General features: G+C 40.2%; 1 protein-coding gene across 3 annotated transcripts in view; it reads right to left on the minus strand.

The window, feature by feature from the left end:
- The window catches only part of KCNH1 (potassium voltage-gated channel subfamily H member 1), a 175,402-nt gene that overhangs the window by 107,011 nt on the left and 41,188 nt on the right, over positions 1–27,203 (minus strand). For all 3 annotated transcript variants that reach the window (XR_014954014.1, XM_021547543.4, XM_085576002.1), the window contains one exon: positions 18,265–18,694. Coding sequence is in view for 2 of the 3 variants with exons in the window: in XM_021547543.4 (XP_021403218.3) it covers positions 18,265–18,694 (430 nt within the window). In the remaining variant the exon portion in view is untranslated. The remainder of the gene's footprint in view (positions 1–18,264; positions 18,695–27,203) is intronic.

Below are 27,203 nucleotides of genomic sequence, written 5' to 3' on the forward strand. Positions count from 1 at the left end.
GGATAAAAGCCTGCCAAAAAAGCAGCATGGAAATTATTGCTGTTGCTACAAAGCTGTGGACAAGCCAGTCTGAGACATCTGCTTACTTATGCAAATTTAAAAGATCTGAGTTATTCTGGAAAAGGTATTGCAGCATCAGAGTTGTCACACAACTCCCTCCATCACAGTTACAGTCTTTTCTTACTGAAGTATTCATTTCTACACTTTTTTCTGTCAGCTAGCAATCCATACAGAAGACCCACTTCTCTTCTTGCTTTCATCTTGCTTTCAGGAAAACCACAACCTGGCCCAGCCTTCCCAGCTGTACGTTTAGTGAACTGCTATGGTTTTGTTTCATGATGTTATCCAGCATCCATAGGCATCCCACAAAGTGCGTGCATGCACCAAAAGGCAAATTAGCATAAGCAGGTGCCATAGACTCTCTCCCATCACCTTGGAGAACAGTTACACTTGAAGAACTTCCAGAAAACCACACTACAGAAGTTGATCAATGGCATTTTAATTTTTACTATAGGGTTTTAACAAGTGGGAGTTTAAAATTAAAGGGAAAAAACTGAGTACAGTGTTGGTGCTGACACTCGTGTGGGTATCACACACTCAGTACTCAACCCTGCCAACACAACCCAGCAGGTTTCAGAAGGACCCCAGCTGAGGGAGAGCTTGAAGACAAATGACTTAACAGCTGCCGTCTGGGACAAGAGTTTAATTAACATAATCAAAGCTATTATTAGGTTAATCACCAATTAGCATCACCAATTAACTCACTTATGGCCAGTCCCGAATATCTAAAAATCAGTGCCTGAAATGAAACACACACAGCACTCTGTGGTATCACACTGGACCAGAGTGAAACACAGCAGAAAAGAATTTACTCCCCAAAAGAAGACACAAAGGAGAATGTTTTTAAGGATCTCAGCACACAAACAACATTAAAAGCCCGAACTTTTATATTAAAAAGCAAAAAGTCCCACTTGGCTGAAAACCAGACATGTTAAAAAGCACGTGCAGGTGCAAGGTCAACCCCCCATGCAGAAAACCACAGCTGTGCTGTTTGAGGCAAGCTTACAAAGGCACAGCTACCCCAGAGCAACCTAGCTCATGCAGCAGGTACATACTACCCACTGACTAAAAGTTCAATCTGTCCATGGCCCATCACCTTTTCCCAGGTGCTCCTAAGCTTCCCTCATGCCCTGGGCTCCAGCAACATCATTTCTTCATCAGATACAGCTAGGGGCCAGCCCACACTGCTTCTTCCAGTGGGTGCTTCCCCACAGCACAGGGTGGTGTGTGGGCTGGGCTGTGGGCACTGGCAGCTAAAGGGTGCCTGAATGTCCTCACTTATCCTCAGAGAACTGACTTGCAGGTCCTACACATACCCATCTTTTTGCATGATTCATTCTCTTGGGTTTCATCCAGAGAAGGCAATACATATAATTTTCATGTCTATTCAGCACTTCCACTGACATCAAACTATGTATATGGCTATCTCAATAACTGCATAATTTTGTGTGTCTTTCAAGTTCAACACTTTCCAATAGATCACTATGAAGTGTCCTTACATTGTTGGTATCTTTCTTGAAAGAAGACTTGGGTTTTTTCGAAGAATCCTCTTCTATGAGTATTCTCTCACTGTCAAATTTTAATATCCAGCTCTGATGCTCTTATATACCTGCTCTGAAAATCAAAATATCATTTTAAAAAATGGATAAACGCCACCAATTCTCTCAGAATCGGCTGACCTTCATTATCTCAACTTGAAAATTGAAAGATTTCGAAAGTTACAAACATGAGTCAAATGGAAAACAGAGAGAAAATGTGTAGACAAGCCTAATTATAGATGTTGTTACATTTTGTTCTAATGCTATCATAATGACAGCAGACAGATAATAGCAATAAAATCATAAATAGTAGGAAGGACTCAGAACATAAGGAATAACACAAAGCACATCATCAGCCTGTGGAATGAACAAAGCCATCAGTAAATAAAGCTCTTTGTTTTAGGGTTCTGTTTGTTTTCCCATTCTAATGAGAAGACATGGGTTCAATCAAGCTGTATTGAACATGATCATAAAATTCTTGAGGTTGGAAAAGACCTAAAGATCCTCAAATCCAACTGCCACCCCCACACTGCCATATTCACCACTAAACCATTCCCCAAGTGCCACATCCACGTGTTTTAAATACCTCCAGGATGGTGACTTTACCAATCCACTGGGCACTCTATTCCCATGCATGAACATGCTTCCCATTAAGAAATTTTTACTAATATCCAATCTAAGTCTCCCCTGATGCACCTTCCTCTCATTCTATCACTTATTAAGTGGGAGAAGAGACCAACCCCCACCTGGCTACAGCCTCCTTTCAGGGACTTGAGGAGAGTGAGAAGGTCTCCTGAGTCTCCTTTTCTCCAGGCTGAACACTCCCAGCTCCCTCAGCTGCTCCTCACGGGACTTGTGCTCCAGACCCTCCATAGCTCTGCTGCCCTTCTCTGGACTCACTCAGCACCTCAGTGCCTTTCTTGTAGTGGAAGGCCCAGAACTGAGCACAGGATTTGAGGTGCAGCCTCACCAGTGCCCAGTATAGGGAGATGAACATTTGCTTGGTCCTGTTGGCCACCCAGTTTCTGATAAATAATTATCATAGCTGTTACGCTCTGTTTGCTTATCTGAGTGTGATATTTCAAATCCACAGCATACCCAGTGTATTCACTACAGAGAAGGAGCACAGAGATCACACACAAGGCATACAGAAGCACAGTATGATTTTGTTTTTGCCCAGGTATCAGCACTAACCTTATCTGTTGATACTGGCAGAGAGTGCATATGTGCAAGGTGCAGCTCCTACCTGACAGGACCAGAAATACTAGTGCCAGCATTGAAAGTGCAGTTGTTTCCACAAATAACTGGGGGGGTTAAGATGGTAGAATTAGCCTGTTCTGATAGGCTTCTCTATTTAAGTTTTTAATTCCCATTTTAACTTTTATAGTTCATCTGCATTTTCTCTATTAAACATTCTGCTTAAGTGCCATACATACAGGTATGTACATCCTTAACTTGAAAAATCATATGCTCTTATGTATATCTTTTCTCCTGCTGTCTAAGGTCAGATTTTCCAGTGGGTCACCAACACAGATAGTTATAATTCTTAATGTCAGGTTAATTGTTTTGTATAAGTGTGACAATAATAAAGGTAATAAATTTTAAATCTATTCTGCCTCAGAGGCACAGCAGTGTACCAAGTAGGGAAAATCTGAAGCTAAACTACAAATTATCAAGTACACATGAAAAATACTGGTCAAAAAATATGATGTGAAAGCACACAAAATAGTCTCTAATTCCTCCAACAGGCAATTTTTTGCTTGAACATTGAAAACTAACAACATATTAAAATCTCTATGAGGAGAGTAAGTGCATTTGCAAGTAGAGTTTGATCAAGTTCAGAAGAAATCCAACCCTTTAATGAAAGATGTTTTACCTTCCTTTACTGCAAAAGCTCTTGAAACACTGGCAGTTCTCATAGTAGAGTCTTTGCAACTCTCCAGAACATTTCAGGAACAGCATGGCTAGAGCCAGGAGAGGAGAAATTGACCCAAAAAGTAAACCCTGATCCTTAGGGTAAACAGGTTTTGTGGACTGCGTGTTATTTTCTTCATCTGGAACATTTCTGTGCTGCCCTCCCTCTCCTAGGGGACCTGACATTCAGAACTGGGGCACCAAGGAGCAGCTTGCTTCCCCTACCCTCCCTGGACTTGGGACCAGCAGAGACTGGGAGGAAATTTGCTGTTTATCAGCTGTAACTACAGTAAATGCTTTTTTTTTTTTTTTTTTTTCACTTTAGGTGAATCTACAGCCTGTTGAAATGAGAGAAGCAAGAAATCCTGTAGCATTTAAAATTACCAACAACCAATGGGCATTTTAAAGAGCAGGTTGTTTGGGAGAGCAGCCCTGCTTTTTACAGGAGAGCTTTTTACAGGCAGCTGGCAACTGATGGTAAAGTCCTCCAAAACTTCTAGAACAGAAGTTCTTCTGTGTAGCTACTGAAGGATAAACTTTCCCATTAGCAGCCAGCAAGAAATTTGGCTGTGTTGGCCTCAGGTAAACATTACTGTGTTATCAACCATTTTGTGCATCACTGCATAGAGAATGGTACAAAACCAGATACTCTTCTCTTAAATGTAAAAAGCAGTATTCTCTGACGGGTTTAAGGTTAGAGACAGCAACTAAAGAAGGGAAAAGCAGCACTAGCAGCACGCACACATGCACAAATATAGCAGTCTCAGATTTAAGTTCTTTCTTTTCTTCGACTCATATTGCCTTCTTCTGGGAAAAGCAGCTTGTTTGACTGCCCATTTACCCAAAGTTAATCAAACTCTTCAGCCATGTACAGTGTTACCTTAAAGTGTGGGCCCACAGATCCTGCCCCTGACAATAAAACCAACATCAAAAGCTTACAGGAAATCTTTCTCATTCACATGCACCTGCTTTCCCAGAATTCTTCCCCACTGCTCTCCCCTCCTGACATTGTCTCATAGTAAACTCTGGAGAGTGGGTACAGCCATGATGTTGCTTCCAGAACAACTGTGGGAAGGCAAACATGTAACTGCTGCCACAAGGGTGGTATTTGTGTCATCGACACTGATTCAACATTCACACCTGTTTGAGCAGTGTGCAAGGAGGGAAGTTCTGTTCCTGACCAGTTCTACCACAGCTAGTCCCCCAAAGCAAGAGGAGAAGACAAGCTTCACAGCAGACTGCTGTCCTTCCCAGCCGAAGGCAAACAGCTGAGAAATGTGATTGCCCTCAGGCTGTCACCTTCCTCAGTTTTTGTATGTCTTATCTACCCCAGCATTAAACTGTTGAACTGCTCATTTAATTCTGCTTTGGACCCTTGCAGTTGTACCAGAACTCCATGTACTGAGCCATTCATACCTTTTTGGATATAGCTGCCTGCTGTATCATATTTTCCATTTCAACCCAAACTGGCAATGACTCAGAGTATTTTCTTCTGTATGGCTGCCCAATGATACAACACAATGGTCCCAGAAAACAGTAGTCTTCCCTCCAGTCTTCTGTATTATTGAAGGCTGCATATGAATAAAAGATAGCTCCATTCTGGACCTGAACTGCACCCTCAGGAAAGGAGATATCTTCTATGTTGGCATAATCACAATCTGAATCTTATACACTTTGTACACTACAATATCAAACCTGATAAAATCAGCACAGTCAACTGGCCATACTTACCTCCTGCCCCAGCATGCATTTTTCCAAACATAAATAACTCTCTCAAATTCCCTGTTCAAGTCTTTGTCTGCTTTAATGCATCATCACACTTCAAACCACACTCTCAGCCACAAGGGCCAAAGAAGAGAAATACTGCCCATCTTTTGGACTACAGGTCTGTAACCAGCAGACCAGAAGAAAGAGCTACCTTAAACATTCACCATGTTAGTTTCTGGTTTTTTTCTGAAAGCAGTCAAAAGCAAAGTTTAAGAGTTTGTAAAAGAAAAGGAGAAACCTTAGTTTCAACTTCAAGTTCTATTTTTCTCTCTCAACACCTTCTCTCCCTTTTGCTCACCCACACACACCTCATCATAACAGCAAAGGAAGCAAGAGAATCACAGTAACCTACATTCTTCAATCTCACACCTGCCAGTGCACTTAGGAACTGACCAGCAGAAGCCCAAAAAAGCAGGCAGACAGCTGTACTGGCCTGAAAGGACCTTCTGATGCCATCACTGGAAAACAGGAGCATCCATCTACTTGGCAGCTTCGAGTCATTCCCCAGAAGGTGCCTGGCAATGCCATAGAGATCTCTGCCTCACAGGTACTGCTGTTCTCATACTTCTGAACATATATGGAGAAGTTTTGATTTTGACTCTTGCAGTTTTCACAAGTGTGCTGTCTTCTTTTGTATCAGTGAGGGGAAAAAAAAATTCTGACTCACCTACCTCTCCCCTTTTCCTTTTTTCCAGAAAGCTGCCTCTTGGTCAGATGGCATATTGCAGTGCCAAGCCAGCATCTACAGGTGATTCACTGTTCTCAGGTGCCTCTTGGAAACACCTACACCAATGCATGCAGCATGGAGAACAAACAGGAGCATCTGGAACATGAGGCAGGTCCCTCCCTACCTCCCTGCACAGATTCTAAATACCTAATAATGGCAAAGAATGGAAAATAGGTCATAGAAGGTAACAGCACAGTTAACACCTCACCTCAATACAGCCTCAGCTCCCCTGTGCCACACTACAGGGCACCAGCAATGGGATGGCAATGCCATCCACATTCCACACAGCACCTGGCACAGCCTCCAGTCACTTCAGTTTACCTTATTCATGAAGGTTCAGAGAATTATTAGACATTGTTTTCACTGCATGAGTGGATCAGAAGAGCTTTGTGGGCCAAAGGTGGCACACTCATAGGTTCTCTTCTCCTTCCCAATGCCCACAGTCTGTGCAGCACCTACACAACACAGTGGTTTGCTCACAGCGATTTCTCTGTTTGGTAATTCCTCTATGATTTTCACAGAAGGTTGCTAACTTCATGTGGAATAAGGCTCCTTTCCAAAAAAATGCCCATTTCCCCCCTCACACATTCTGTAGCTGTCATCTCATTACTAACCTGCAGTCAACTCATTTGCAAGGAGTGTGAGAAAGACAGCTTTTAAAATCTTTAGTTTTGGCATACTTAGTTGCTGATAAAATTGATTTTATAATTTTCTAGGTCACGAAAAGAAAGGCTTTTATGAAGAAAAAATAAGAAGAATCAAAAGTATTCAAAACAGAAGTGAATCAAGCAATCAAAACTTATTTGCACTGTTGCAATATAGGAAATCACCTTCATTTCCTCTCCCCTCTCTCCCTCTGGATTTAAACGAAGCAAACTCAACAAGAATTTTAAAGTTCAGTAAATGGTTAAGGAATAAGAATCTCAAGGAATTATAATTTATAACAACTTCCCTCCCAAAAAACAAAGGGGCGGAACAAATCAAATACCTTTTCTGGTTCCTTGTTTCTTATTAAATTTTCTCTGTGAGGAAAAAAAACCTAAAAGCAGGATGATGCTGCTAGTGTGGGATGGTAAAGCTCAGAGTGGTGACAGGCCCAGAAATGAAGGTCTGTAGAGAGAAGTGATAGAAAAATGGTGGTCCATTTCAGGAAAGAGAACTGGAAATAGGCCACAGAAGATTTAGGGTGCAGTTCTGTGAATTAGTCTCAGTGGATACTGGGTTATTTCCAAGACCAAATCAGTGCCAGATCTGTGTGTTTGATGCAAAAGGATGCACACTGTCCAGGACCATACACACAAAGGACCACCGCAGGCCTGACCATTAGGAGATGAAATTCCACTGATTTGCCTTCTGAATATGAAAGAAGGAAGAGGTTTTGAGCAGAAATAGTAGGAGAGTGTTGGTTCAGAATTGGAGCAACTGTGCTACTTCATATTTTGCAAAACTTGTACAAAAAGTACAAACTGTCAGTAAGTTATACAACTGTAATAAATAAGCTTACAGTTTTCAGAATTCACTTGATGAAGTTTCTAGAAGCTCTGAGACTGTTTAAGATCTCTGTGGACCAGGATGACCCAAAACCTCCAACATTATTTTTTCATGCTTTCCTAGTAAGTCTTATCAGAAAATAACTTGCAAAAAAAATTCCTCATTCAAGTTCAAAGGCAGAAATTAATTATCTTAAGTCCAATTCTGTCTCCTTCCATTTGGCCTCGTTACACTTCAAAGGTATTATCAATCTCCAGTTGCCTTTTATTTTGTAGTGAAAGTCCTGCAAGATCCTTGCAAAAACAATGAAAAACCAAACCACAAACCTGAATCATCCTGTTCACCTGCACCCATCAACCAACACATACTTGCTTTTGGGATGGTGACAGGGGAAGGCAAGCTTTGCCTATCATCTCACCAGAAAACTGAATTCCACACCACTTGGTACAGTTACTGGTTTCATTTCAATGAAGGAAAAAAGCATTCCTAATTAATGTTGAGATGAGTCAGAAAAGTCAGGCCTCAATATCTCAACTGTTTCATTCTTTACTGTAAGGCACTTGAGATTTTAGAACCTACTGGTTCCTAAAATCCTTTTGCTAGAAGAATAAATTTTATACTTTTTTTTCCAGGCAATAGGACGTAACTATTAATAAATACATTACTTGTCTCCTTCCACATTTTTCACACCAGTAGCAGCAAGAGTTGCTGCACAGTGGATAAAAGATACCCATCTTTTTACATATATTCCATATTCTCTCAGTAGATCAGAATTTCTTCCAACAGGATGCTGCTTCTGATAGGATATGTCTTCAGGTAATAACTCAAGCTCAGATCTACTGTATTTCAGAGCTTTCAACTCCAAGAAATAGACTGCATATGACCCACAGTAGTATTTGCCTCTTCTAAAACATTCCCTATCAGGTTTATAAACAGCCAAATCTGCCTTTAAAATATAAAAGCAGCCAAATGCACTAAAAGTCACTGATCTGGTAAGCACAACTAAGCCTTATTCATTCTCAAGATGTCATGAGACTGCTTATCCAAGTGGCTAAGGTCACATCATGATCTATAAACCACTCACACACTCCAGCTAGGCAAGCTATTTCCACTCCAACACTTTGTACCCTACAGCAGGCCTGTTTGAGTCCAGCAGAATGTAGATATTAAAATAACTACATAATTTTTGGAAGCTGATGCAGAAGTGAAAAGGGCTTAGAAGATGCTTTGGAACTTCCATCATATTCCACATATTTGATGACAAGTGGCACAATGTGTCATATGTGGATGTGCTCTTTTAGTATTTGCCCTCCATGCCTATCTAATTGGATTTCTCTTAGTCAGAAATGGACAGCCAAATCCTTGTCCAGGATTGCCATCCTTCAGCAATACAGTTGGCTCCTTAAGGAAAGGCCTTCCAGGAATGCAGAGAATGAAAAATTTGACATGTTTTTTTTTTTGTATGTTGCATATATTTAGCCAATTCCACAAGTGGGAATCCATAATATAGTTCTGACAGACAAACCATGCTCTTCTAGATTGCACTTGTGTAATTCAGCAACGGAAGAATAAATTTGTAAACTGAACCCCAAGGTTTGCTGTCCTACATAGCAAAGCACTGTGTCTCTTGCAGAGTCTTCATTTATTGCAGGGAACAAAGTATTTCTCTTGCAAATTATCCCCTGGTTCCTGCCTGAAATATTATTTCTTCTTTTTATATTCCTCTCCTCTCTCAGTCCATGCTTTGGATGCATTATGCTCTTCTCTCACAAATTAACTTGGGTTAATCATGTTCCTTTAGATTTTAAAACAAGTTGGTTGCACACTGATTAAAGTTTGATAAAGCCAGCATATTTCTTCAGTGTTTTAAATCTACTTACAGGAAGTAATGTTAGAAATGTCTAAAGAAAGCAAAATCCTGCACGTGATATGAAAGACATGAGGTGAAAAAGAAAGATATCCACAGCTTGGACACCTACTTATTTTCCTTATCCTTCTCCTTCCTATTAAAGAGTTAAAAGACAAAATTTAGAAACGCTGTGTAAAAGAAAAAGGCAATTATCTATAACATTACTGTACTGTGATCTCTCCTCAAATCCTGGAAAAACCAAACTATTAACACTTCACAGCTTTTATCTTCTCTCCTGTCAAACAGAACTATTTTTTCTCCATCTGCATTTACAGTTCTTTCAAAAGTTGTCCAATGTCTTGGGGAGCAATGTTAAGCTCTGCAGGAGAGAAATGGATTGTAAAAACCTTGAGAATTAGAAATTTTTAGAGAAATCTCACTTCAGAAATTGTCCTGAAGGGATTTGCAGAGTACTGATAGAGATATGGACTATATCCTGGGACCATTCTAGCAACTAAATTCTAGTATATTCTGAGGAAGGGTGATTCTTTAGTTCTATTAGGCTGAAGTAAAGTCTGAAATTTTTAGTCATTACAGCAAGATAACATATCAAGGGACAATTCATAAAGCATAGGTATGTGATGTAGCTCTGGAACATTTATGTTCTTTTTCCCTACAGCCAAAATTATACAGGCAATTTAACATTGCCCTTTCCAAATTATATTTTGTCAAAAATTAGTAGCAATCATTTAATCTAGTTTTAATCTGGCCATATACACTTTAAATAACAAGAAAGGGAATACCGGTTACTCATTTTTGTATTCAAATAAATAACATCTCATAGAGAATTAATTTAAGCTTCCCCAAGTCAGGCCAGGAAACAAAGTACTACTACACTAATATAGTGATAGAAAATACTTTCTTTCTTCTTGCTTTAAAATGTGTTGGGGTGAGGAGGGGGCTAACCCCTTATGAATGGGCCACTCCTCATATGCCCATGGTCATTAGCTAAGACAGATTTATTACAGCATTAGCATTTGTGTTGTGAACTTGAAAAACAACTTTGAGTCTATCTTCGCCTGGGGACAATTTTTGTAGGATTCACTATTTAGAGAGCTGTCACACAAAGGTTTTTTTCCTGGCTTTAACAACAGTGTTTTATCATAGAACCAGATAATCATTCAAATTGGAAAAGACCTTTAAGATCATTGAGTCCAACCTTAACCCAGCACTGCCAAGTCCATCACTAAACCGTGTCCCCAAGTGCCATATCTATATGTCTTTTAAATACTTCCAGCATGGTGACTTTACCAATCCACTGGGCACTCTATTCCCATGCCTGAACATGCTTCCCATGAAGAAATTTTTACTAATATCCAATCTAAGTCTCCTCTGGTGCAACTTGAGGCTATTTCTTCTCATCCTGTCACTTGTTAGCTGGGAGAAGAGACCAACCCCCACCTGGCTACAGCCTCCTTTCAGGGACTTGAGGAGAGTGAGAAGGTCTCCTGAGTCTCCTTTTCTCCAGGCTGAACACTCCCAGCTCCCTCAGCTGCTCCTCATGGGACTTGTGCTCCAGACCCTCCATAGCTCTGCTGCCCTTCTCTGCACTCACTCAGCACCTCAGTGCCTTTCTTGTAGTGGAAGGCCCAGAACTGAGCACAGGATTTGAGGTGCAGCCTCACCAGTGCCCAGTACAGAGGGCAAAATCACTGCTCTGGTCCTGCTGGCCACACTATTTCTGGTACAAGCCAGAATGCCACTGGCCTCCTTGGCCACCTAGGCACACACTGGCCCATGCTCAGCTGCTGTACCAGCACCCTGCATCCTTTCCAGCCACTCTGCCCCAGGCCAGCAGAGCTGCACGGGGTTGTTGTGACCCCAGGCCAGGACCTGTCACTTGACCTTGTTGAACGTCACCAATGGCCTCAGCAGAGCAATCCAGTCTGTACAGATCCCTCTACAGAGCCTTCCTGGCCTCCAGAAAATCAAGACTGCCACATAATTTGGTGTCCCCTGCAAACTGGCTGAGGGTACACTTGACCCCCTCATCCAGATTATTCAGAAGGATATTAAACAAGACTGGTCCCAATACTGAGTCCTGGGGAACAGGCTTGTGCTTAAATAACAAGCAATCCTGAAAAAAACAAGCAGGTCCTGGATGTCCTTATCCAAACAGGAGGCAGCTTTTAAGAGCTAAATTCTGACTTTGCTGTGTTGTGAAGCCTGTCAGCACTGATGGCATCTCTCCTCCATGGCCTGTCTGCACTGAATGTCAATGATGTAACTCTGCAGGCTCATCAGTGGGGCTGGAACTGCCACCACGACCTGGTGCACCCCACACTTACCAATGAGAAATACCAACGTGCTCCAATGGAAATTGCATCCCTCAGGACTCAGATGTCTGAAGGATTGTTTATACACCCAAAAAGTCAAAAACAACCTTGTCTATCTGTTTTATTTCTATTTATCACAATGACTTTGAGGTTTTGTTGTTGATTTTTGGAGTTGGCTTTTTGTTGGGCTTTTTTTTTTTTTTGCTTCGTTTTTACTCATTCTTTACATTCTTTGAAATATTTTCACCTTTAGAGATAACAAGACCCAATCCTGCCCTAGTAGTTAAACCCTCTTCTAAGCTACAAGGAAACTCTACTCACTTTTCTGCCAGCCCTATCACTTTGCTGAAACTTGCTGTAGCACAGAAATATATCCAGAACACTTTTGGTGGTTTGTTCTAGTGGAGAAAGCATCCAAGTAAAATAACATTCAGAAATCCCAAATAGTTGCTTAACAATTACAGCAATAACACATCATCTCTTCAAATACCATGACTAGCATCAAATAAAAAGTAATAAGGCACAGCACAGAGCGGTAAAGGAACACAACTGCAAAGACTGGCCATACTTATTAAAAAAAAAAAAAAAATCCAGGCCTTTAAATTAACTAATAGTGTAGTGCTGCTGTTGGCTAAGATAGATAAGAATGAAAATTTATGCAAAACAATCAGCCCTATAGAAAGTATGCCATCTGCAGCTTCAGGAGCTTGCAAGGGGTCTGTGATATGTGAGAGATTTTTGTCATCTTGCCAGGCATGTGACAAATACCAGGAATTCAAGAGACAGTTTTTGCAAGATAAGGTTTATTTTCCTTTCCCAGCATGTCCCCAAACCCAAAACACTGCACTGACAATACCCAGGAACACAGAGAATGTTGCTTTGGGTTTAAAATATCTTAGGCCTTTCTGCTGCACCCATTAATGATACCCTCAGCAAACCTAACTAACACTTGGCACATGACTGGCCTTTAGTTTCAGGCCACCAGCTTCCAGCAAAAATGATTCCAACACATTCCCCCACCACCTAGAAGGGGTTCTAGGGGTAAATGCATTTCTCTTGTCATTAGATATATGTTAGTAAATGGCCACATCCATTTGCTTTTCAGCTGATGACCTGCTTTATGAGGGGGAAATCATGCCTTAGGATGATTATCAAACGTGATGCTGCCATGCCTCTATAACTTGTCCAGGTGTTTTGCTAACAATAGTTTAGTTTTTTATCAGTTCCTCACTTTCCTTGTTCCAAAGAGCCACTAAACACTTCTTACCCTGCTGGAGGTCACCAAAGCACACCAATGCTCTGTGCAGCTGTGACACTGACCTGTGCATCAGGATGCCTGCCACCAAGATTTTCTTAAAGCTCTCAAGGATGGTCAAACTACTGCTCCTTTCAGCAGGAGTGCTGTAAACAAAACTGCCTATGTTTTCACATCTACCCAATGGTTTTGTCATTTCTGGATTGTTTGAGTGTTTTTGTTTGGTTTGGTTTTGGTGGGTTTTTTGCCTAGTGAGCAAGAAACTATGCACAGACAAGGCTGATCAAAGCTGAGACAGCTACCCCAGTCTCCTGGAATCTGTGTCTACCTTAATCAGAGACAGCAGCTGAAGTGCTGCAGGACTGCATGATGCTTGTGTTGCACACCACATCGTGCAGAAGAGGAGTGGCTTGGATTTCTGGACTGTTTTGATTAATTAACTCAGTGGCTGACAACTCATCACAGCATGCAAGCATGCATGTTCATTAATCTGACCTTTTAACTCCTACTTTTGTCTTTTTCCATGATCCCTCTCACTATCTGGTCTAAGTATAGTGTTTCACAGGGGAATTTATTATTTTATTTAGCATTCAGACATGTGCATTTTCCTTCATATTTTGGATGAATCTAGCCCGGTAGTTCCAGTAAGTTCCTACCTAACAAAAGGGAATTTAGCATAAACAAGCACCAAAGGCTTGGGATCTTTCAATGCAACTGAAAACATCAACAAAAATCTCCCAAAATGATGGATTTTGCTCCATTGCTCAAAATCCAAATAGACAAGCATCCATCAGTATTATTTTATGTCAAAAGTCAAGAATGCCAAGTATTTTTAGAACTGATCATCCCTACTCCACCTGCATAGCAAGGGGATTGCTGACACAGTACCCAGAGAAAAAACTGCAAATTAAAATCCTCTGATTTTTGCTAGTGCTTAGGAAAAATAAACAATACCCAAACCAACCTGACAGAATCTCTGAGAAAATATATAAAGACTGTAATTGCAAGGCATATGTCTCCATAGGGAAGAAACCAAATATTGAAATAGCTTTTTTTTTTCCTCAAGAATTAAAAATGGAAAATATATGTCTTTCTGCAGACCCAGACAGTGGTTTTAAGCATGGTTTTATGTAATATCAACCTCACTGAAAGATCTGTCTGTAGACATCTTCCCTATTAATTAGCAATTTAGTGGCCATCTGTGGAAAGGGATAAGCAAATATGTTTTTCATTTAAAATGAAGCTGAGGAATTAATTGATTTTACTTCCCCTAGTAACTCATCCTCCTCTCTATATATACACACACACATACACTCAATAAAGAAAGTGAGGCAAAACCATGCAGGTCAGTTCACAGATGTGAAGATATTTTGCTTTGCAAAACTATAATTCACCATATGTTCAGGAAAAGCAGCTACACTGTAATAAGAAATACAAGCTTCCACAGAACAGAAATTGTTAAAAGCAGCCACTGGGTACTTCATCTCTATTTTAGAATAACTTGATCTTCCCAAAGAGATGTGCACTGTTTGAGGTCAAGAATCAAGAGCAATTTTCACCGACCCCCTCCAGTGGAGCTGACGAAGTGACAAAACATCCCTGGGGTTATGAGTATGCCACAGTCCCCCACAAATCTAATTAAGGGCTTCACCTTCCCATATCAAAATAACCAAGAACAAAACACCTTCTCTCTGAAAACTGCAGCCACAATGAGGCCAGAGGACAGTATGTGTATCATTGCATTTGAGAGCACAACACCTCCCTGCAGAAGGAGGCCCTGAAGCAGAGACCAGGGCTGCTGAGACAAAGCTAGGCTTTCTTAAGCTTTGTCCCAAGTGTAAGCACAACCAATAAAGTCAGCCCCACAGGCTCAATACCCACACACATCTTATTCACCTCAACCATGCCTTCCCAGTGTCTGTACACAGTTCATATGATGCACCCACTCCCCCTACAAGCAACATACATTAAATTTTTTACTGGGTCAACATTTGCACTCAGCCAAAATTCCCACTGGTCCAGGACAGCTTCATTAAAGTATTTCTAAATTTTTAATTAAAACTTACCTGGATTTATTATTTACCATAATGAAAGCTTGAATAAAAGAGGGAATGGAAGTAGTCCTACCTACTTTTTTAAACAGCTATCTGATATCACAGCAAAGTACTATTACTGGTGGTCAGTGTGTCTACAGAGTTAATGCAACACAAATGAAATTCTGCCACAGGATCAACTTTACAGAGGGAGTAAGCAGTGAGCAGGAGACATATCCTGCTGCCCTGAGCAGGAGGGAAACCACATTTTAACTTACGAAAGATGGAATTACAGTGTTAACTCCATCTCTCTGGGCACGAGCATGCTCAAGAAACATGGAAGGACACTAGTTATGAACTGCATATGCTTTCAAGTGCCTCTAATACTCTGAGCCTTTCTGGCACAAACACCCCATTTGGATGTCACCACAGGCCTGTGCTGACTGTAGCACAAACCTTTCAGTCAATCTGCCAGTGGAAACGACAGCAATGCACATCTTAAAAACACTTGTTTATACAGCAAGTCCTCTTCAGAAACAGAGGCTCAACAGACAAAATCCAAGATCAAAGAAAAAAGTATCACTGCTATTCACACCTTTCTTCTTCAGAAATTATTCAAGATATGGATCCACTAAACCAAAACAAAACTAGAAACCAAATTGCTAGAAACAAGGACTTGAAAAGCTTGCAAAGCCACCACACCACCTGGCAATGTACACACTATGACCAGCCTTTCCCAGAGGTACAAGAACTTTGTACAGTCAAATCCATTGGATGAAAAATAATTCTGAGCAGGAAGAACTCACATTTCTAAAAGTAAACTCTTCCTTTTCCTCTACTTGATGCCAACATCTGCACTGCATGGAAGCAGCTCTTGAGTGCCCCTACCAAACCATGGAGGCACAGCTCATGGAGCAAACTGAAGCCAAGATCTTTGATATCAAAAATCAGAGGGAGGGTGCAAAGGAAGTGTTGTGATTCTGAATGGATTCAGGACCCACAGAGCTGTAGCTTCTTTGGCACCCTTCAGTGGGAGGGCAAGTTCCTGCCATGCACTGCACCCTGACTTCCTGCAGGGCAGCCTCACATCCAGCCCATGCAAAAAAAATTGGGGCTTGAAGGCATTTTCACACATATTCACCTTCTCCATCACAATTTCCAGAAAAGTCAGTTTCTTTGAGAAATAAAAATAAGGTAAAAATTTCAAAGGTGATCTTACTAATGCAATCATGACTGTAAGCTTAGCTGGCCACAGTATTGTTTAAGCCACTAGTCCTCTGATACAGCACTTACTGCAATTCAAATGAGCAGAGGATAAACCACACAAAAAGAAAGGTTATCATTTTATTTCTGCTCATGTAAATCAACATTATTTATGCATAAATTCAGTTTCTTTTGTCCACATCATATGAAGAGCTTGGAACGAGTACAAGTCCAAAAGAATCCCATGCACATTCATGACTTTTGAAGGCTATGCTTAATCATTATTCATAGCACTAAATAATAATACTGATCAATACTAGCTGTTCTTGTTCTAGCTAGTATCGTGGTCATAACAATAAGCCAAAGATCATGATATTTCCTATCAAACTGGCATCTTCATCAGGAAATATGTTTGGAAGCCTGTTTTGTGCTACACCACTACATTGTCTAATGCACCTTCTCATGAGAAAGCTGCAACATTTTATCCATGTTTTACAAAAATTTCCCTTCTCCTGTAGGGTGTTTTATTAGGATGATGGGACTCTTGGCAGAGGAAAAAGCTAGAAAAAGAAGATTAATAATTTTTATAGCTAAAATATCCCAATCCCTGTGTGATCAACAATGCTTGTCTTGATAGTTTTTTTCACTAACCTTTATCAGACTTAACACTGCACATGTAATCTCAGTGTGTAGCTTCAGTGTTACTGTAAAAGGACACATAAGAATCAAAGGTTCACATTTCAACAACAGGCACTGTGCTGCTAATTGATTTTCCTTACGTATTTGTGTTTGATTTTCTGCTTAGCAAGGATTGACTTTCTCCTACTCTGGATGCAATGTTACCATACAGAAGCTTCTATCTTTCTCCATACAATGACAAGTTTTCCCATGGACAAAGCAGATTTTTCCCCCCTTATTTTGGCTCAAGCTCCACCCTTATCTAGAAAACCATGACCTAGTTTAACAGTGGCCACCATAAGATTCTTAACTCCAAGTAGCTCTCAAGGCACATTGTATGCAGATCCTGCATTGAAATGACAACACGGCCAAAAGCTGGACAGCTTGGCACCATGTACTCGTTCTAACAAGGATGTCTGAGCCAGAGGTGCCCAAGCACAGCCTCACCCCCCTTGCTTCAGGATGTGTCTGTGTGCTCAGCCCATGACCGAGTTTGTGGCTCCTAAAGAGTCCCAGTTCTCTCTCCCTTAGAAGATGATGCTCCCAGATCTCCTCCCACACTCTGACCCACTTATCAAATGTGTACAGCTCTCAGACATGGAATAAGTTTGCCACATACTAAAATGGAGGCAAAAAGGTGAATTAATTCTTAACAGTTCAGGCTTTAAGCATCTTATGGTTTACTTAGAAGAGCACACTGAGAGGCTATGGACAGAATATTTTTTCCAAAACAACTGAATTTTTGCTAGTCACAACAATACTCCTATTTGTGATTTAAACCTAACCAGTAAGGAATTGTGTAATACTGCCACCAAAAATATTTTTAGCTGCATCGCATTTACCAGGATTTCAGATGTCCTTATGAAATCAGCATTCATGACTGTCTTAGGTTATAATATTGGGGTGCATTCCATTACCACCTCGAGCTGCAATCCCTTTCTTTCCTTAGAGATAAGTCCCTCCAGGAGGACCTGTTCTTTTAGCCACATGACTGATAAGATCACAGCATTCTATTGTGAGATGCTCCGCCCAGAGGGAGGAGCCAAATGATGCCACCAAGGATATAAGTGGGGTTGTGCAGACAACAAGTAGATCCCCTCTTCCAAGAGGAACAGCTGAGACCTTCTCTACACTGGACCTCCAGAGGGAAACTACATCAGTCTACAGGACCACTGCTTGGACAGAACCATATCTGCTACCACTGCCCTAGCCAGCAAGTGTCAGGTTGTATCTCTAACTCTGTCAGTGGTTTTTATTTTGTGCTATTGTATATATTTGGTTCTTTGTTTCCTTTTTCCTAATAAATTGTACTTCTGACTTAGAGCCTCTCACTGGTTTTGCTTTTCAAACCAGGACAATGACACGCAGCTATTTGGTGCTGTGTACGAGAAAGACAGAATCTCTAATACTTACAGCCAATCATCATCATAGCCACAGCGAAGATCTTCTCGCCGTCCGTCGTGGGAGCGATGTTCCCAAACCCCACACTGGTGAGGCTGGTCATTGTAAAATACAGCGAGGAGATGTAGACGGAATCTTTGCTCGGCCCGCCTTCCCACTTCCCGAAGCCGGAGGTGTTGAAGCGGTAGGGGGTCCCTATGGACTCTCCCAGCTGGTAGAGCCAGCTCTTGGTGCGGATGGTGTTGGTGTCCTCGTCGATGACCTCGTAGTCGCCGATGCTGTACCAGATGCAGGCCAGCCAGTGCGCCGCCAGCCCGAACACGCACACCAGCAGCACCAGCACCGCCGCCCCGTACTCGATGTAGTGGTCCAGCTTCCGAGCCACGCGACCCAGCCGCAGCAGCCTGACCACTTTGAGGGAGCTGAAGAGGCTGCTGATGCCCTGGAAGGACAAAGAGCAATGGCCATTAGGGTTTCATGTGAAAGCAACGATATTCGGAGCTTCCAAAGAAACAAGGTGATCCTTGTTTCAGGTAACAGAGAAACCGTGACGCACAAAAAGCTTAGTGACCCTTTCCAGAGATGAATATACGCACTCCTGCCTTCATCCACTACCATTTTGTGGGTTCCTCTCTGAACTCCCCTTTCAGATTATTTGAATAGGTTTACAAATACCTTCGTAAAAACTTCAAACGACAGGCTGTCTATTGCATATCCATATTTGAATTCTTATGCAACATGTCAGATGTAGTGTCAGAAAGATAAAGGCCAAAAGATACTGGCAGTACCTGGCAATCTGCAGATTTTCTGTTTCTTACAACACATTTCCTGTGACTGATAATTCATACGAATTCATGCACTGATAATCAGTCCTCTGACATTCATCATATGAACGACACAAAGTTTAATATTTCAAATATCTCACTAATCCCCAAATTATATCCTTTTTATGACAGCTTTGATATCAATGCAGTATTTCTGTGCTGAAAATAATATGGCTCCCATGAAAGAGAATTAAGCCAACATGCAGGATTTTGTATTGTTAACTTTTATACAGATTTGCACAAGAAGTAAAATAAAAAATTCAAACCCATTTGGAGCATGAGAAGATCTGAATAGCCTACCATAAAAAATAATTCTTTTTTTTTTCTACTTCCTCTTACCAAAACTGTTTCATACATAGAAGTCTGATTAAAATTTAAGCAGACTGGTTTAATGAGTATTTCTGGAAATGCATAATTGCATACTTCTGGTCACCAGCTTTTACTGGAAGTTTGTTTATTCCTGAATAAATACAACTGCCTCAGTATCTTAGGCTGCTTCAATGCACTAGAAAATATGTTTTATTAAATAATTACATAAAGTATATTGACTCATGTTCCCCAAGACTGCAGCAATACATTTTCCCTTTATTTCATGAATTTGTCATGATTACATTGACTCATTTTCAGAGACAGATGTAATTTGTTACCTGGGAACACACTAGCAATTTCTATTAAGTATCTGGACAAGATCTAATACAACCAGGGGGTGGGGAGTAAAAAGAGAGAGGAAAAAAAAAAGAATATAAAAAGCAGCCTTCATTTAAATCGGAGATATTTCCAGAAATCTAAAAGAGAGAGAATGCACTACTCTTTTCATTAATATCTATGCCAAACTTTTCAAGTCACGGATACAAAAATCACTACACAGAGTAAGTTAATTTCCATTTCCCATTCATTCCATACCCAGCTTTGTTTTGTAAACACTGGAGCAAAGCCTCAGTGCCAATTCTGAGAATATGGCACAAAAGGCCTTAATTTCCAGGGGAGGAAAAGCAGGTATTTCTGAACACTCAGTATTGGAGAGGAAAAGTAAAGTGGAAAATGCAAAAAATTATAACCATATTTTAGAATTGGACATGCAAGTCCTGGACTGACAAGCTGATTTAGTCTCTGCATTTAAAATATTCTGAAATTATAACAAAGTCTTCTGGCCTTTTCCCTCTGGGCTCACGCCCATTTCTCCCTTTTCTCTTTACAAACCTTACCAGTGAAACACTAAATTTTACATTTTGAGAAGTCCCCAGAAATGGTGCTCTTTTAGCTTCAGTCTCAAAACCAAGCCTTTTAGTCATACATTGCTTAAAAATCTCCACCCCAATATGCGAGCAAACAGTTTTATTTTTGTGCAAAACCTGTTTTTCAAATTAAACAGATCCCTGCAATTAAAAAAAAAAAAAATGCTGTTTGTCAGCAAGAGTCCTATCAAAGCCAAAAAATAATAAAGGTTTAAGAAGGATTTAATAGCTTAGAATTTGTTTAATTTATAATTAAAATTAAAAAGAGTCAAGGATTAGAAATACTTGGGGAAAGGAAACAATCACAGAAGAGGAGCTCAAGAAATTGGATATGAAAAATGGGAATGCTAATTAAAATACGTGAAATCAGATTTTAACAGTCTAAGGGAAAATACTTTTCTCAAGCATTCTCTTATCCTAATTTCCCTTGTGGAATTCACTAAAAGAAATTTTATTTTAAAAATTTATAGGGAATTAAACTACATCATTTGGGAGAAACTGATTCTACCAAATTCTGACCAGAGATAAAGAGAATTAGGCTTTTTGTACAAGAAGAACTTGAATATTTACAGAAAATGTATACTTGATTTGGTTGCACTGGAAGGATACATTTAATATTCACATTACTCCTAATACTCACCTGATTGTATTGACAATGAGATTTTAAAAATTCAGAAAAAGCTCAATTTAAAAAAACCCTATTTATTTTTATTTCAGTATTAACAGTGCTCTCTCTTTGATTTCCTCAAAGGAAACGATTTGTCTATCATAAATGGATCAATATCAAAAGCAAGAACTGCACAGGGAAATGGTTATGCATATAACTCTTGAAAATTTCTAAGTGAAAGAATTTCAAATGGTTACAAACAACAGAAACTTAATAGACTGTTTCACAGATGATAAAGTAGGGGAAAAAATCAGATAGTCCTGAAATACTTTAAATCAGTACTTTTTGGCATTAGATTTAGCAAGTTATATTTCAATGCTCATTGGAATAGACCTGCTGGATTGAAAAATTGACAATTTTAGATGACCACTTTCTGAAATAGAACTGTACTTTTAGATTATTGCCCATTTTAATGCTCTTATCAGTGCAGATTATTTTTATGCTTTTATCGTACAGATGGCTCCACGACGTCATGCAAAGGAGCCTGAACTCAATTTACTTCCCTTCCACCCTCTTGGTCTGCTGCTCCTGCCAGTTTTGAGAGGCAGATTAAAAGACACCCAGAGATCCTTGTGCCCAAAGGAAATAGAAAAACCTCAGTTCATGAAGAGCTAGAAATGGCACTGCGTGTCCCAAGCAGGCATCCCCAGGTACTCTGCTCTAAAGGGTCACCATAAGGAATGTCTGTGTGGCAGCCAAGGAAAGGACAAGGCTAAGTAATATTCCATGGGCTTCTGCTGGGTCTGATTTACCCCAACAAAGCTGCAACTACTGGAACTCTGTCCAACAGAAAACATCCCTTGAGGGTATGCAAAAATAAATTTTAAAAAATCTGTTATATGGCCAGAATAGACACATAGTACATTTTTACTATATTTTTTTTACAGAGGGAAGTTGGGTCCAGCGCTCACTTCAATATGCAGCACTTGGTCAGGTATGTCAGAAAATACTGAATTTCACAAACTCTTATATTTCAAATGTTTTGAAGCGACTGAATGATACTGAAAAAATTCTACTGCTGATACCTATGTATTGATGTTGATAAATATTTCATAGGTTGGCAGGTTTACTTTCATTGCCAGTGATGGCTGCTGCACAAAAAAAGGAAGAAAGTGTAGCCAGTCCCCTCCAAACCAAAGGGCAAGCTCAAGACACTGAAGAAATAATTCTATAGCCACTGACTGAGCAGAATTAAATGTCAAAAGCTCTTAAAATAATAAACACAATCACTTCCTCTCCTTCTACACGTTTGTTGCAGAGTAGAACTGTACCCTTAAAACATACCAGCCTCCCAGGGGAAAGCAGTGTCCATATTTTATATTCAAGAAAAGTACTTCATAAGTTTGTCCATACAATACTGCCAAAAGTAAATTTCCATGTGTCATTTGTCATTAGTTAGACTTCCTTGCTATATACTGTGCACATTTACACAGATTTTCTTCTGCATTTCCTTGCTTTCTGGAAGATCTAATCTATGTGAGTGCACCCCTTGTCTCACGCTGATACCTCAGCCATGTAAGTAGCCTTCTTTCCAAATACAAGATCCAGGACATCCATGTTTTGCCTCTACCTCTCAGTCAGACAACATAAAATTTGTGCTATTACTTCCACACCCAGATAAGGAGGCAGAGACACTGTGAAAACACAAGGGCTGTAAGCAGAGCAATTATTGTTACTTATGTCTTTGTGGTCCAAGAACAGGAACAGTGGACACACTGTGATAGATGCTGTACAGATAAAAGCAGTTGCTGCTGTTCATTTGCCATGCAAAATTAAATTCAGCTCAATTCATTGTCTAATAAAAGTCCACCTAGAAAAAAAAAATACAAATTGTCTAATGAACAGCCATAAAAAGTAACTGAGGCCACTCCACCTGCCCCCTCAAAAACGTGAGAAATACTTCATTTTCCATTCCAAACAAGAGACAGCATGAACAACTGCAGAAAATAACTAAAATGCTGCATTCACCCCACCTCCTACAGCTGCAGTAGCACAAGTACTTTAGTAATAGATTCAATCTACATGACAGTATTCACTGTTTACGCCATTATTCACTTTCTACATGTACAGAAAGAAAATGCACTTAACCCAAGCATTAAGATTTTTTTTTCTAGGCTCAAAGGCAGGATAATTTACTTCCTACTTATTACCTATTTTTAAAAAGAGAAATATTCAGTATTAGCACAAATCTTTCCGAAGTTTTCCAGCACTTTTCTCTCATATGGAACTGCTAAAGTTCAGGCTTCATATCAATTAATGGGCGATGCAGGAGACTAAAAGCTAACCATTAAAAGAAAGAGAATGAAACAGACAAAAAAAATAAATTATTTATTCCAAAAGGGGAGGCAATGAACCAAATTTATCACTACTGTGAGGCAAGAGCTGCAGAAAGCACTGCCTTCTTTCTTGACACTTTATTTCAAGTCAGCCATGCCACAGCCTGGCTCTGCCTATCTGCAGTAACCTGGCAGCCCTGTCAGGTCATCATTAGGACTACACATTTCCATAATTTGTCTCCCCTGATTTTCTTAATTAGGTCTGAGAACATGACCTTTCCTACAGATGTCCATATTTAGCAACTAAGAGATGAGATAGCGTTATGTGCACAGGTCAAAATCAATATCTAAGCCCTCTGGATACTGCTGTGGTTTGCAGCACTGAAGAAAACAGATCTCTAGACCCCTGAAGCCTATTTTAGTCAGACATCTGTGAGCTTGGTTAGAACTGGGGGAGAAACAGCAATAACTCATGTATTAGAGCACAGGGTGTGGGAAGAGATGGGAAGGCTGATTTTTCATTTGTAAAACTATGTCCACACTTGCCTTGCATGCATACATGCACACTCAGAAAAAAAAAAAAAAAAAAAAAACAAAAAACAGGAAACAAACTCTATTTTCCTTTTACTTTGAGAGGAAAAACAAAAATAAAGATGACACATAAGTAACCTAAAGAAATCACACTTTCTCTGGTAGCAAATAAAAAATTACCCGTCGATAGACAATAGTCTGCTTCCCTGTGCTTCTGATTCAAAGCAACTGCCAGTTCCAGAAGCTGTTTACTGATCTCAAAGAAGCAAAACACCCAAATAATATTATTGTTACTGGCATCTAATACCTCTCCATCTTTCCCAATTCTAATTCTATCCCTAATATGAAATAGACTACAGAGCAACCACTTAGCTACTCAAACAAATACCCTTTGTCATCTCATCTGACTTTCTGCCTCAGATCGATAGAAGTGTGCTGAATGGGGGAGAGTAACTGATCCCTGCCTCTGGAACATGCCTCCCTTTATACACAGTGTAAGTCTCGCTCTAACAGCAGCTTTTTGAAATAATTCAGACTCTAATATATTCAATTATCTCTCCGTGGACAAAGGCTATCACCATACATTATCACTGAAAATGTAATTCAGCCTTTTAATTCTTTTAGCCTGATACAGATTGAATAGCTTATGTAGACTACTATTCTCTCTTTAACAGAATGATAAATCATGTCAGGCATTTCAAAGCTATGAAGAAGTAGCCCTGAAATTCAGTAACACCCTTACTTATCTGTGACTTAGCAGAAAGACTAATCTGAACATTTGGAGTGCAGAAGAAGAGTCAACAGGACTCTTAAAAGCCTCAAGTAGAACCTACAGAGAAGGTCAACACCAGGCAGGGACACAGCAACACATCCTGCTCTGGAGTTCTCTTTTGGTAGGGGCTATCCATCAGCAGACAGAGCAGAAGTCCCTGAGCCACCAAGGTGTCTGAGCCTGGGTAAAACATGGGAAGGTAGCAGAATTAGGATTATAGCATAGGAGAGAATTTAACCCTGAATGTCTTCCAAGGCACAAGAGCCCTGCAGTGCCTATATCCATCAACACAATTTGGAAAACTGAGGATTTTGGGGGAAAAGACAGCCTGCCCCTGCACGTGGTAGCATAAAAATGGCATGTGATGGGTAGCATGGAGGTTGGGAGGTTTTTACGGGAGGAAGATAGAAAAGCTCATATTTGACTGGGAAAAAAAATGGGAGGGGGAAGAGATGAGGAGATGTGGAACAAAGCAGACAGAGAAGAGAGACACCCTCACTTGAATCCCCAGGAGTCTCTGAACAGAAAATGCTTCTTTTGCCTAGCTGGTTGATATCCTGGCTGTGCACTTAACCCCAGGAATCTGCTTTACACCATTTGCATTTCCCCAAAATACTCCTTCCACCTACCTGTCTGCTAAGGAGTAATTCCTGCCTGTCACAGCCCCCTGGGGCAATGCTGCAGAACACAGGCACTTACAGAAGTCAGACAAGCAGCCCTCCTCCTCCACTACTGCTTTTCCTTCCCACCACACTCTGCTTTTTCCACAGTTCAAGGCTGCCAAGCTCCTTCTGAAGCTCCAAATACCACCTAGGAGCCACACCAAGGACCTTCCTAGCCATGCCCCGAGGGTTTCTGGCAGGTTCCAGCCCCCAGCACACACCTCCCATGGGCTTTGTCCTGTTTCCCTGGGGCTCCTCACACAGGGACACCCGCCCAAGCAGAGCTTCTTCATCATTACATGCCCAACCCAAGGCCCATGTTCCAGCCCTCCCCTGCCCACCTGGGCACAATAACCCAGCTGCTCATCCTTCCCCAGAACCCCAGTAGGTGTCACCCAGTCCACAGGGTCTCACTTATCCCTCCTGTCTACCTTCATCTCATCCAAGGACCACAATTTGCCAACATCTCCTCTATGCCTGGATCACACTCTGTGATGCACAGCTGGGTTTGTGTTGTTTTTTTGGGGTTTTTTTTGCTAAACATTACATTAAAAGTAGGTTATGACTACTTTAAAATTCCAATTAGCCATAGAAAATTATTCATTCATTGCTAGATTTAGCAATAGACTCACATGCAAAATACAGCACTGTCTCATTGGACAGATTCAAATAAGAGTGGTCAACTACTATTTCAAACAGATGTCATATTACTCAGATGTTTACAGTTTAAAAATACTTTTAAAATTACATTTTCCAGTTTGTAAAATTAATCTAACCCAAAATCTTTCTTTGTAGGTCCCACTTTATTCCACAAAACTGTAAATATTATAATTTATTCCCTTGCCCCTTATTGAATGCAGTGGTTAAAAAAAAGGGAAGTTGCATGCTTTCCAGTGTAGCTGCTTCAGTAATTCCTAAATAGCTAATTTGTATTAGCATGAGAGATTATCCCATTAACAAGGTTTAAATTAATCTATTGCAAAAGTACTGCCTCAGAGAGCTGCCAACAATTTGACCAGCAACACATTCATTTTTTCCTCTCTCAACTCTCTGTTTACTTTCCAGCTGCACCACACTCACTTAGCACTAATTATCTTCATTTACTTCTATTATTCCATATTGTATTTTTTTCTGGGACTTCTTTTATCATCATAAATTTTGGCTTTCAAAGTTGTACATCTTCTTTTCCTACATGCTAGCTTCTCTCTTATTCACTTAACTAAGCACTACATCATTTATATTGAATGTATCTTTTCTAATGATCTTTTACTATGCATTTATTTCTCTTCTACCTCAATTAATAGAGTGATACATGGTTCTCAATTTGGCATCAGCCAACAATTGATCACAGTGCTCGGCTCAAACACATATAGCAGTTACTGCTACAAACTCCCTGTTTCAGAGATTTATATGGTGGTGACATGACTGGATTCCACTCCTACCATGAGATTTCACAACACCATTACATGTAATAAGTCAAATTTTTTCCAATATAAATTAAATCTTATGGCATTATGGACAAAAACCACAGTATGAAATTGCTCAAGCTGACACTGCAAAAACATGCTCTGGAATTCAAAGTCTTAAATTGCACTGTTCTTGGCAAAAAATGTGGAATTTTCTTTAAGCTTGGTTTTTGATTGATGTCTGAACACAAAAAGATATTACCCCCCAAAGTAGGTGGTACTTCCTTAAGTGAGGAATAATACTAATTACTGTAAAGAATTACTGACAAATGCTATTTTGATCATTCAAATTTGAAAAGAGACCAACACCACATGTTTCAAGGGCTGTTTAAATTTTAGACAAATATTTTCTTTTCTTACTCAGACTAAATTACAGCATGATGTATTCTCTTAACAATAGAAAGTTCAAACCTGGCATTAAGTTGATTCATCAATCAATATGAATATGGTACATTTTCTTCTGTTGAAATTCTGTCAGGTCAAGAAAATAATTTGTATTTAACTGTGTAATTTGTTTC

Source organism: Lonchura striata, chromosome 3 (assembly GCF_050655825.1).
Source record: "Lonchura striata isolate lonStrDom1 chromosome 3, ASM5065582v1, whole genome shotgun sequence".
Taxonomy (NCBI): Eukaryota; Metazoa; Chordata; class Aves; order Passeriformes; family Estrildidae; genus Lonchura; species Lonchura striata.